Source organism: Tupaia chinensis, unplaced genomic scaffold (assembly GCF_000334495.1).
Source record: "Tupaia chinensis unplaced genomic scaffold, TupChi_1.0 Scaffold000153_1, whole genome shotgun sequence".
Taxonomy (NCBI): domain Eukaryota; kingdom Metazoa; phylum Chordata; class Mammalia; order Scandentia; family Tupaiidae; genus Tupaia; species Tupaia belangeri.
In genome coordinates, this window is record NW_006159624.1 from 728,078 (window position 1) to 741,352 (window position 13,275).

Below are 13,275 nucleotides of genomic sequence, written 5' to 3' on the forward strand. Positions count from 1 at the left end.
TCTCTATGTCTCTCTCTGTCTGTCTGGCGAGCGCACGCGCCCTATAGTGAAAACCACTCCAAAAGAAAAAATAAATTATAATAATAATATAAAATTAATAGAAGGTGCCTTGGAGGAAAAAGATGTAGTGTATCTTCATATTCTTGTTTGGAAGAAAGGGCATGAATGTAAATATTTTCTTATATCTAGTTTTAACTTTTCCTTATGAAAAATTGCTAACACACTGAAGAGATAATACTGTAATAAGTTTTACTATACCCATCATCTTGTTGCTGTACAAGAGTTCCTATGCTCCACTCCAAAGACCCAAAGCAGTTCTGACCCTTTGCTGCACAATAAAACGCGGAGAAGCAAAGTTGTTGGCGAGAGAGTAAAGGAGAATTTATTACACTGTCGCCACACCGGGAAGACATGTACAAGTATCTTCAGCCTACTTACAGAGGCTTTTAGAGGGGAAAGGAGAGGCCAGCAGATATTTGTAGAAAAGCATAGGTTAGGACAATTTTTAAGACAGTTTCGTTTCCCTGAGGTGGAATATACTTCATTGTTTCAAGCTTCAGATTGACCATTCATCTTGTTAGCGATTCAAAGAGAGTTCTCAAAGAGCAAAACAATTTTGATCAACAACATGGAGTCAGTCTGGCTAAAGCATGCTTCTATTACAATCTAATTTAACAATTGTTTGTTTTCTGCTATATTCTTGTAGTTTTGTTTGTTTGTTTGTTTTTAGAGGTTTTTGCTATAGGGCACATGCACTAGCCAGAAAGACAGAGAGAGACAGAGATACAGAAAGTGAGAAATAACCCCCTGGGGGGATGGCCGCTCCGCAATCCCTTCTCTTCTATTCTCCTCTTGGGATCTTGGGCATGCAAGCACATGTGCCTGGTGTGAGTTTAAGCCACCGGCTCTGGGACTCGAACCGCAGTCGACTATATGGGAGTCCAGCAACATAGCCATTACGTCAACTGCTGGTCCTGATATTCTTGTAGTGTTTTAAAATAATTCCTAGATATCATCACTTTTCACTGCTAAGTATTTCAGAATGCATCTCTAAAGAGTGACCTTTTTACATAATCACAGTATCATTCATACCTAACAAAATAATTTTTTAGTCTTGTTTAATATCCAGTTTATGTTGAAATTTCACTAATTACCCCCAAAATGTCTTTCTACAGTTACTTCGTTTAAAACCAGAATCACATACAACATTTGGTTGATGTCTCTTAAGTCTCTTTTAGTTCTGAAGTTACTTGCCCTAGTTCACCCAGCCTGGCTGTCTCATAGAATGACCTATGATCTGGATTTGTGTGTTAATTTGTACTGCAGTCTAAACTGTTCTTCAGCTACAATATTAGCTAATTAATTATTCCAGGATTGATGAGGTTCAAATTCAAGGGTGTTATTAAGAATACATTTAGGCAGTACTGGGCACTCCATATTATGTCCACGATGAAGCAGATTATATCAAATTGACCCTTTTTACTGATGCTAAATGTGAACGTTGGGTTCAGGTGCTGATACTCTCATTCTTCCATTACAAAGCAACATTCCTCCCCACCTCCTTCATATGATGGCAAATCATTTAAAGGATGATACTTTGGCTAAATCACTCTTGGGTTTAAAAGGAGAAAAAAGTAACTAAACTATTTAGAACTTAAGGAAATAAGAGCATTACATATCGCAAAGACAAAATAAACACAAAAATGGCTGCAGAAAATATTTTAAATAATCAGAAATTAGTAAGTCAGTAAAAACATAGATTTGAGGGACCAGCAATTTGCATAATGGTTATGTCACTGAACTCCCATGTAGTCGGCCGTGGTTCAAGTCCCAGACCCGGTGTGCTTGCATGTCCAAAATCCCAAGAGGAGAATGAAGGAGAAGGGATTGCAGCATGGCCATCCCCGCTGGGGGCGATTTCTCGCTTTCTGTCTCCCTGTCTTTCTCTCTCTTTCTGGTGAGCGCACACACCCTATAGCAAAAACCTCCCCCCCACCCCCCAAAAAAACACATAGATTTGGTCAATACACAAACCAAAATCTGCCGCCTGGAACACATAAATAAAATAGACTGACATTTAGTAAGTCAGTCTGAAAGGAAAAAAGAAAGCAGGCAAATAACAGGAACTATCTGAAAAATTATAGGAAAAAATATGTTCTGGAAGATATGAGTGGAACTATGAGAAAATATAAATTACTAGATTGGCCTCAAAAGAAATTTTAAAACTTGAATTAGCCAATATGAAAAAATTCATCTATTAAAATTAGATGAGTAAGTAAAATTAGTCTATTAATGAATGCAATTCACACTGATGGGAGGAGGAAAGCATTGTGAAAGTAATCATGGCTAACCTTGAGACAGTAATTGCTATGTGCCAAGCACTGTACTAACAGCTTTAAACATATTAACTGGTTTACTTTTAACAAATGCCACAAAGGCATTGAATAAAATTTAATCCCATTTCTGATTAAAATGCTAAATTAGGTTGAGAGAAAAATCACGATGCATTTTTGCATAGAAAAATAAATCATTACTTTTCTGACACCCCAATATATATACATATGTATGTGCGCGTGTGTTTGTGTGTGTGTGTACATATATATGTATATATGTTTACTTTTAACAAATGCCACAAAGGCATTGAATAAAATTTAATCCCATTTCTGATTAAAATGCTAAATTAGGTTGAGAGAAAAATCACGATGCATTTTTGCATAGAAAAATAAATCATTACTTTTCTGACACCCCAATATATATACATATGTATGTGCGCGTGTGTTTGTGTGTGTGTGTACATATATATGTATATATATATATATAATATATATGTGCGCATGTGTTTGTGTGTGTGTGTACATATATGTATGTATATATAGAGAGAACAATAAACTTGAACAATTAAATTATAACACCTATTCTAACATGACATTTATTTCTTAATAAATGTTAGGAATAAACAGTAGCATTACTATTCTGTGAAAACAACAACTGGAAACCTATAGCAAGTGTTACTCTTTTTTTTTATTGCTTTATTTTTTTTAGAATTATTTTAACTTTATTTTTTTTTTTATTTGACCAAAGAGGGACAGAGCAAGAGAACGTGGTGGGGTGGGGGGAGGGGAGTGAGAAAGCAAGCCACAGGGCCGGCAGGTGGAAGGGTGGGTAAGGGCACGGGCACTGGACTCCTGCATGGCCAACAGCAGTTTGAGTCCCAGACCTGGCATTTTGCTTTCTCATGTTCTCTCTCTCTCTCTCTCATTTATCCCTCTCTGGTCAAATTAAAAAATAATAATAATAAAGTTAAATAAAATAATTATTAAAATAATAAATGAAATGAAATGAAAGCAAGCCACCAGGTCTGGGACTTAAACCAGTGGGCTATGTGGAAGTCCAGCACCCTTAGCCACTATGTCACCTGCCAGCCCCAGCATTACTTTTAATGGTGGCATTATAATAGAATTTTAAAATCAAGAACCCCAACTAAAAGAAAAAAAAAACAGAAAATGTCTTTCCCCAAATAAATTGGAAGTCCAGGAATTCATGTAGATTGGCAATGCCTGAATCCAAAGTATCCCACACTAGGGTGTAAAAGACTATTCAACTCCCAAATCACAATTTGGAAATAGCAAAGTACTTTAGTGTGTATAAACTAGGATTCAATTTACAAAAACTTGAAGCACATACAAATTTGTCAGGAATATTTTAGATGCATTCATGCCCCAATCCTTTGATTTTTAGTGACTTCCTTCCAGTTGACTCAGGATGACTGTGATCCACAGAAACCAGGAGAGCTCTCTCTCCCCAACCCCAACCCTGCCTTAGCCCTCTCTATAACCACACGCATTCCAGCTTCTTCTTCCTCTCCCATCAACACTCTTAACCTCTTACTCAGAGTTTGCATCTGGTCCCGATGAGGTGTTGTCTGAAGAATCTCTGTATCTCTCCCCAGGCGTGCTCCTGAGCTGCCGCATGGCCAACAGAGTCACCACCCCAGAGCAACGGCCACAAAACCCCCCGTGTCCAGGAAGCAAAGCACAGTGGGGAATAGGGCGGCTCTATGAGGTGGCCTGCCCCAGGGTATACCAGCATCCTTCCGCTGCTTCTCCCATGGCTCCGCAGCTGGTCCATGGCCTGCTCAGCACATGCTCTGCTATTCATACATTCATCATTCTCCCCAACAATGAAGAGGATTGAACCCTGGGCCTTTTCAACAGGAAGCAGGCTCTCATGATTCAGCTCATCTCGGGGGTCTCCTCTACGGCGGTAGAGGCGCACAGCCCCAGAGATGTGGAACTGTGTACACTCCTCAACCAAGTGCTTGGGGGTCATAACCAGATCTCTGTACCTGAGCGGAACTCCAAAAACCATGTTGGGCCCATTGATGCACACACTGGCTACTACCTGCTTCAGGTAGCAGGCCATGGCCAGTCCAATCTCTGCACCTTTGCTTACTGAGATCACTCCAACTCCTGGTTTTAGAATCTGAAGTATAAAACAAAGAGAAACCCATTACAGGCCATACTGAGACGGAGCTAACTGTTCCAGATGGCAGTAAACCAGTATGGTGGAAAGAGTCAAAGAATGCCCAGTTCTGGCATTCAGGTTTACCAGCTTCTGTGACCAAGAACATTACCTACTTACCCCTCTACTCTTTATTGTCTTGTTGGAATGATAACATTACCTATCTAGCAGGGTTGTTATAAGGATCAAGTGCAACAATAAAAATAAGAGCTTTTATCAGAAGTACAGTTTTATAAATCCAGATTTTCAATTTATAAAAGTAGAGTCTAACACACAGCAGCATTTAGCATCACAAAAGCTGAATCATGTAGATGTTCCAAAGAATCAAATCTTTGTCTTCAGCTGGAAAAACATGTTTCTCAGGTTCTCTCAAATATTACATAAATGCAATTCACATTTACACAACATTTTACAGCTATGAGGTTTTTGCACCTGTATTACTTCCATTAATCCGAGAGCTAATCCTGAAAGCACTGAGAACGTACAGGTGAAACACTAGAGCTGTATAAACTGAATACAATACCCAATCCAGCATGAAAAGGAGTAGCTCATAGAAGGGAGTTATTAATTCTGTTGTTGCCTGAGGAAGAAGAGGGGAAGAAAAAAATCTGAGAGATGAATGAGGAAAGGAAGGGTATCCTGGACACACAACAGAAAGTACAAAGAGGCCTAGTTTGTTTATGTTGCATACCAGAGTCTATTCAGCACCTGCCATTGGAATTGTTTCTGTCTGAAAAAATATTTTTTTAAACTAAAACTTTCTGAGATCAAATTTTTCTTTTTATTTAAATTGTCAGAGTATACATGTGCTTGTTAGAGAGGGACAGAGAGATAGATGGAGAAAGCACCCCACAATGGGGCCTGGTCTTACCACAATCCCTTCTCCTTCACTTCTCCAACCTGTTGAAATTTGGGGCATGCATGCACACATGTCTGGTGTGTTTTACAAGTCATCAGAGCTGGGATTTGAACCATGGGTGGTCATGTAGGATCCTGCTCCCTTAACCTCTAGGCTATGGGGCTGGCCCAAGATCCAAATTTTCAAGTGTCTATTTTGGCAAGTCTGAGTGGGCCTAAGAATTTAACACTGAAAAATGTCTTCAAGGAAATCTAATGTACATTCACATTTGGGAACATTTGGTAAAAACCTGACGAGAGAATGGAATGGTGTAACTGAAGATAGGAGATTGATTAATATGCTATTTCAGTATGTATCGTAGGTGGGCAATAATAGGGAATAAACACAGATGTGCCAGAGAGTACGAAAAGGGTGCGATGTATTGAGAAAGATTTAGTAGTAGAACCGAAGATAGTTTGGGATTTGTTGAAGATTTATGGGGGAGAGATGAGTAAATACAACAAGGTATATTTATTGAGAGTTTACAATATTGACAGTTTCTGGCACTTAGTTAACCCTAGATTAAGTGTTTTACATATTCTGAGTAGGTCATTCCTATAGAAAATCAGAGACACAGAAAGGTTAAAAGACTTGTCTAATGTTGCAACCATGTCCAGGGGCAGAGGTTGAAATGGAAGCTCATCTGCTGAATCCAAATACAAACAATGGCACAAATAGTTCATTTGAAATGAAGCAAATTTAACTTGAGATTACCTTGGATTTAATTCCTTTCATGAATTTTCTAAGAAAAGCCAACATGCTTTAAAAATTTTACGTGTTTCACCCACTCACTTCATCAACACTGAAGATAAAGACTGCTGACAATGATTCGACAGAGAACATATTCTGTTTCTCCATTAGAAGAGTCAATGCTCTTCAGAGGTAGAAAAATGTATATATATACATATACGAGTTGGGGAGTCAACACAACTTGATGGTTTGAAGCAAAGGTACTGTCAGGCTGATTTTGCTGCCATTGGCTCATAGTTTTGGCACATTACTTAATCTAAGTTTGCTTTGTCCTCTAAAAAGTGAGGATGATTTTAGCCCTTACTTCAAAAGGGTATTGTGAAGGGACCAGCAGTTAGTGTAATGGCTATGTTGCTGGACTCCCATGTAGTCGACCGCGGTTCGCGTCCCAGACCTGGTGGCTTAAACACATGCCGGGCATGGGTGTGTGCATACCCAAGTTCCTGAGAGGGGAATGGAGAAGAAGGGATTGCAGTGTGGCCATCCTACCAGGGGGGTGATTTCTCGCTTTCTATCTCTCTGTCTCTCTCTGGCGAACGCATGCACCCTATAGCAAAAAACTCAAAAAAAGGGGCGTGGGGTATTGTGAGTGTTAAATATATAAAGTATTCAGTATAGAGCTCAACAAAAAGTAAATAAGTGTTAGCTGGTATTGGGACCAGCAGATGGCGGAATGGTTACATTGCTGGGCTCCATGTTTGAGTCCCAGACCCGGAGGCTTAATCTCACACCAGTCACATGTGTGTGCGCATGCCCAAGATCCCGAGAGGAGAATGGAGGAGATGACATTGTGGTGTGGCCATTCCTCCAGGGCGTGATTTCTTCCTTTCTGTCTTTTTTGTCTCTTTCTCTGTCTCTCCAGAGAGCACATATGCCCTAAAGCAAAAATCTAAAAAAACCTTTTTTTTTAATTATTGTTTTGCCATTATCAAGTTGAACCATAAAAACAGCCCATATCTGAACATTCTTTACTGACAAAATGTTAAGTTAGTATGTCTCAACTTAGAATGTCAGCCCTGACACCTGCCTATGTAGTACCTATTCCTACATTTCTCTTTTTAGTTATTAACTCAAATTACGGCCTCCTCAAGAGAATGAATTCAACTGATATTTGATAATTCAACTGATATTTAATACTTAGAAAAAGCTGGTTTATGAGATGTACAATTCTAGTCCTTCTCACATTTTAATGTGCATAAGAATCACCGGGGGATCTTGTTAACAGGCAAATACTGATTCAGGGATGAGGAATGAGATTCTGCATTTCTAAGAGCTTCCACCCCCCACGTGATGCTGAGGTCACTGGTCCACAGCATGGACCACACTTGTACAATGATACTTGACAAAGAATTATAAAATGACCCTTCCTTCTCGGGTTCCTTTATTTATCATGGCCTCTAGCACTGCACATTTCCTTGGTACTTAGCCCTGCCTCCAGTCCTGAAATGAACTAGAGAACTAATTCGGCTAATCAAATGATGCTGCCAAGTCAGTGTGAGAATCTCTTTCTGAATTTGTGCTTCAGCTCTGGCACTGTGCCTCTGCACTGTTCGTAGTCCCAGGACTCTTGAGAGTGACTTACACTAGCACTACATCATGCAGAGATAATCACTGAAGTTTGTAAACATGTCACACCAGAGCATTCATGATTTGATATCAGTAGCTGATAAAATATTGAAGAGATCATAATATGTCTACCATTTACTGTATTCTGCTGATTCAGGGATGAGGAGTGAGATTCTGCATTTCTAAGAGTTTTCACCCCCCACGTGATGCTGAGGCCACTGGTCCACAGCATGGACCACACTTGTACAATGATACTTGACAAAGAATTATAAAATGACCCTTCCTTCTCGGGTTCCTTTATTTATCATGGCCTCTAGCACTGCACATTTCCTTGGTACTTAGCCCTGCCTCCAGTCCTGAAATGAACTAGAGAACTAATTCGGCTAATCAAATGATGCTGCCAAGTCAGTGTGAGAATCTCTTTCTGAATTTGTGCTTCAGCTCTGGCACTGTGCCTCTGCACTGTTCGTAGTCCCAGGACTCTTGAGAGTGACTTACACTAGCACTACATCATGCAGAGATAATCACTGAAGTTTGACAACATGTCACTCCCGAGCATTCATGATTTGATATCAGTAGCAGATAAAATATTGAAGAGCCACTTATGAATAACTTACAAGCACTTCAAATATAAGGAGTCTTGACTTTTTTTCCACTGAAAATGATCATAATATGTCTACCATTTACTGTATTCTATGTGCCGGTATGCATTAATCACTAACCAATTTCACAATCCTAAAAGGTACGTATTGTTCCACATTCCTATGTAACTATAAACTGCTATGCCCAAGTCTATGCAGATTGGTAAAATAGAGAAAGCATTTGGAAAGTTGTTTGTTTATCTGTTTGTTTTTTGTTTTATGTTCATTGCAATGCTACAAGGGAAAATAAAGTGTTGTAAATACCTTAGGGTGAGCTAGTAGCAAGTTGGCAGCTTCCTCGAAATATTCTAAGTCCACCTCCAGCAGTTCCTCTGGCAGGTCTTCATAAGCAAAGTATGCTAATGCCAGCACTGCAAAGCCATGGGCAGCCAAAAGACTGGCTCAAAATTCAACTAGGCCCCCAATGTTCCCAAACAAATCAATGATTCCTGAGAAGGGACCTTCCCCTGAGAACAAAAAAGGGAAAATTATAGGATCAGAAAGAGTGAAAAGAGAGTCAGATAGATAGCAGTGAAAGTAAAGGCCAAGCAAAATTAATTCCATCTTTACACACACACACGCACACACACACAAATACACCAGTCCATTAGTTTTAAAAACATTGTGGGAAATACAGATTCTTGAATAATTTTATGTCATTTATATTTGTTTTTATTTCCATCAACAATGTTTTCTATATTACCAAAGATTAGTATTACCTGGAGGGAGAAAAAGGGCTCCTCGCACTCGACCTTCTCGAATCTGCTTCCGCTGTACCCCTGGGGCTGAAAACCAGCGCTGCACAACCTGGCTAGCCTTGGGCTGAACCTTGGCTGAATTTTGGAAGCGAATGGAATCATATAGGTCCAGAGTGACCCAAAAAGGGCTGTTCATCACATCCTGCTTGAGCAGTCTCCTGAAAGCCTTCTCGGGCTTCAGCGACCAGAAGAGACCCATCGGATGGATCCCTACATAGTCACCTCCTAATGCAGGAGTCTGCTTCAGGTCCACCTCACCAGCCTCATTAGCTCTATAGAGGGCTTTGGACCAGAACATATTCCCCTTTTCATCCTTCAGCGAGGCCTTAATGGTCACTACCTGGGATGGGAGCAGTCCTGTTGCTCGGATGTGCACTGGCTCGTCTGCCAGGGCACTTGCTGGGGTGGCCACCAGCTGAATCATTGGTGACTGGCAAAGAGACCAAGTGGTGTTTCGTTCCCTGGAGTCGGGAAAGAGACTGAACTGGAGACTGAAATTCTAAGGCAAGGCTTACGTTAAGTCTGACCAAAATACATTCCAGGGACTTAGTGCAAAATACACAGAACTTTTAGAGGAGGGAGATGGAGACAAGCAGAGAATAGTCACTGTTCTCATTTTACAGAGGAGGAAGTGGAGTAAGTCACCCGTGTCAAGTCTCATAATATTTCACAGAACTGGGTTATCCATTAAAACACTAATAAAGCTTAGTCTTGTAGTTTGATTCTTCAGTTGAAATAATACCTGTGTGACCTATTTCACAGGGTGTGTCAGGATCCCAGGGGGGTAAGCAGGGTAAAGGGCTCTGAAATAGTGGTGCTTTCCAGCCCTGTACTTTCTGGGGTAGAGTTACCATAAACAAGAATCCATTAGAGTGGTGGTGACTTTTTGTTTTCTTTTCTTTTTAATCGCTAATCCTTACCTGGGATTGTAAGACTCCCAGCTCTTTGCAGAGTTTTTATTATTTGTCCTTTTTAATGCAAAATAAAACTTCATGGTCTTGTCTGTTTTTATGACTTTCCAATGGCGTGACAAATGTCAGTGGTGTTTGTAGTAAATACACTGTTACTTGATCAGCTATTTCTTACTCTGTTTTATCAAGAGGGAAATTTTGGATCTTCCTTCCTCCTTCCCTCCTTTTCTCTTTCCACTTTCCCTCCAACTCTCCCTTCCACCTTCCCTCTGTCTCTCCTTTCCTTCCCAGATAGCTGGTCCCTTTGTGAACTCTTACCCACCAACATGAGAAAAACACCCATAGCAAGAGACTGAATTGGAGACTGAACTTAAGACTCCATCTTAGAAGTGCCGGAAGCTTACTTGTTCCTTGCTAATTTATATCTTTCAAAATACTGCAGCGTATGGTTGAAAGTCAAAATTGTCTCCACAGAAGCCATCAGCTGCTCCTCTTTTTAAGTCCCTAATGAAAGGGCTACCAGGAGATGCTACCTTGGGATTTGGGTGGAGCCTTGGTCTCTCCAATCTGCCTTTCAGTTTAAGTGTTTCATAACAAAGTATAATATTTCATCACATAGCTCAAGTTTCTAAGCCTTTTCCCTTGGCTCTTTCTCTCAATTCCTAAATTTAATCTCTTTTGTTTTAGTTTTTTCTCTAGCTTCTCCTCTACTTAGGCAACTCCCATTGTGATGACTTCTAACGTGAGTCTCAAATATTCACCTTTAAAGCATTGTGGGCTGATGGCATAAGATTTATCTGAGGAATCTCCTAAATAAAGATTTCTGTGGCCTTTACCTAGACTCTGACTTGGTATGTCTAAGATAAGGTTCTAGAATCTGTTTGTTTACATTATTATTATTGCCAGAATACGCTTAACATTTGCCAGAGAGAGAGAGGAGTGGAGAGAAAGCACCCCCACTGAAGAATAGTCACACAGCAATCTCTCCTCCTCCACTGCTCCCTCCCTTCAGGATTTTGGGCACCCCTTCATAGGTGCCTGGTGTGTCTTTCAAACCACCAGGGCTGAGGCTTGAATCTCGCTCTGCTGTGTGGTATCCAGCTCCCTTAACCACTGAGCTCTAGGGCCAGCCTTTAGTAACTGTATTTTTTTAAAGGAGGTTTTAACACCTTTTTCAGTTTAGGGACCACTTTCCAAAGGACAGCAAAAACTCCCCCAGAACAAATATAATCCCCAGTACCAGAACCTCTGATTAACCATATGATTAACCAAAGATTAACCATATGATAGGGCACAAATCAAGCCTTTACAGATTCAAAGACATAGAAGCTATATCCAGTATCTTCTCTGAACAAAATGGAATTAAGCCTGATATTTCAAGAAAAATTCCTGAAAATACAAAAGCACATGGTAACTTAGCAACCTACTCCTGAATGACTTCTCAACTATCGACCATATTAAGTCTGAAATCAAAAGACTTATGGAACCAATGGTAATGAGTACATGAGTTACCATAATCTATAGAACACTGCAAAAGCTGTCCTAAAGGGGAAATTCATAGCAATTAGTGTACAGAAGAAGAAGATGGAAAGGTGGCAAATACACAACCTAACATCATGTCTCAGGGAACTGGAAAAGCAACAGCAATAACAAAAAAATAAATTTAAAAATGCCAGGAGAAAAGAAAGAATAACAATTCAAGCAGAAATAAATGAAATAGAAAATAAACAAACTATACAGAAAATAAATGAAAGCAAGAGCTGGTTCTTTGAAAAGATGAACAAGATCGACACACCATTAGCTAGACTGATTAAGAAGAGAGAAAGAAACCAGATAAATTAAATACATACTGAATCAGGCAATGTTACAACAGATACAATAGAAATACAAAACATCGTTGGAGGATACTCTGAGTGACTATATGCCAACAAACAAGAGAATATGGATAAGATGGACACATTTCTGGATGAATATAATCTACCAAGATTGAATAAGGAGGACATAGAAAGCCTGAATGGACCCATAACAAGCCATGAGATTAAATCAGTAATAAATAACCTCCCAAAAAAGAAAAGTGCAGGTCCTGATGGCTTCACTTCTGAATTCTACAAAACTTTTAAAAAAAGAGTTAACCCCCATTCTACTCAAATTATTTCTAAGGACCCAAAAGGAAGGAATCCTCCCAAGTTCATTTTATGAAGCCTCCATCATCTTCATTCCCAAAACAGGTAAAGACATGACAAAAAAGGAAAACTACAGACCTATCAATCTGACGAATATAGATGCAAAAACTCTCAATGAGATATTTCCATACTGTATCCAACAACATATAGAAAAGATTATTCAACATGACCAGGTAGGTTTTATTCCAGGGATGCAAGGGTGGTTCAACATATGCAAAACCATAAACATAATATCCCATATTAGCAGGAAGAAAGATAAAACCCATATGATCATTTCAATTGACACGGGAAAAGCATTTGACAAAATAAAACATTCCTTTGTGATTAAGACTCTCAGCAAAATTGGTATATAAAGGTCATTTCTCAACACAATAAAAGCCGTATATAAAAAACCTATACCTAACATTATACCAAATAGAGAAAAGCTGAAAGCTTTTCCAATCAAATTACCAGAGGCATTCTTCACAGATCTAGAAAAGACAATCATAAAATTTGTCTGGAGTCATTAAAGACCTCATATTGCCAAAGCAATCCTGTGCAAGAAGAGTGGAGTGGGTGGCATCCCAATCCCTGACCCCAAAATATAGTACAAAGCTGTGATAATCAAAACAGCATGGTACTGGCACAAAAACAGGTGTTTGTCAAGTACAGTGAAACATTATAAAGATCGTTTGTAAAGCACAATGAAACATTATAAAGATCCCAGAAATAAACCTCAAAACCTACAGCCAGGGGCCAGCAGGCGGCATGGTAGTTAAGGGTGCTGGACTCCCATATGGCCGACTGTTCCCTCTGAGTCTCTCTCTCTCTTTCACTCTCACTCTGACCCTCTCTGGTCAAATTAAAATAAATGAATAAAGTTGAATAAAATAACTCTTTAAAAAAACAAACAAGGGACCCTGCGCAGCGTGGCGGCGGCACCTGCGCGGCCCCCCCGGGCCCTGCGAGGCCCCCCAGGCCTGCACAGCCAGGGCTCTGCTCTGCATTCCACGGCCTCTCTGGGGCTGCCGTGTGATCTCCGGGCCTGCGCGTGACTGCCGGGCCTGC

At 40.0% G+C, this 13,275-nt stretch overlaps 1 protein-coding gene across 1 annotated transcript; it reads right to left on the reverse strand.

Moving 5' to 3' along the window:
• Positions 1-3,688: 3,688 nt before the first annotated feature.
• LOC102472797 (acyl-coenzyme A amino acid N-acyltransferase 2-like) lies at positions 3,689-9,700 on the reverse strand. The gene is given in 3 exon segments (XM_006145547.3): positions 3,689-4,482; positions 8,641-8,843; positions 9,096-9,700. Coding segments are annotated over 3 exon segments (1,260 nt in total). The 5' UTR covers positions 9,559-9,700; the 3' UTR covers positions 3,689-3,888.
• Positions 9,701-13,275: the final 3,575 nt, after the last annotated feature.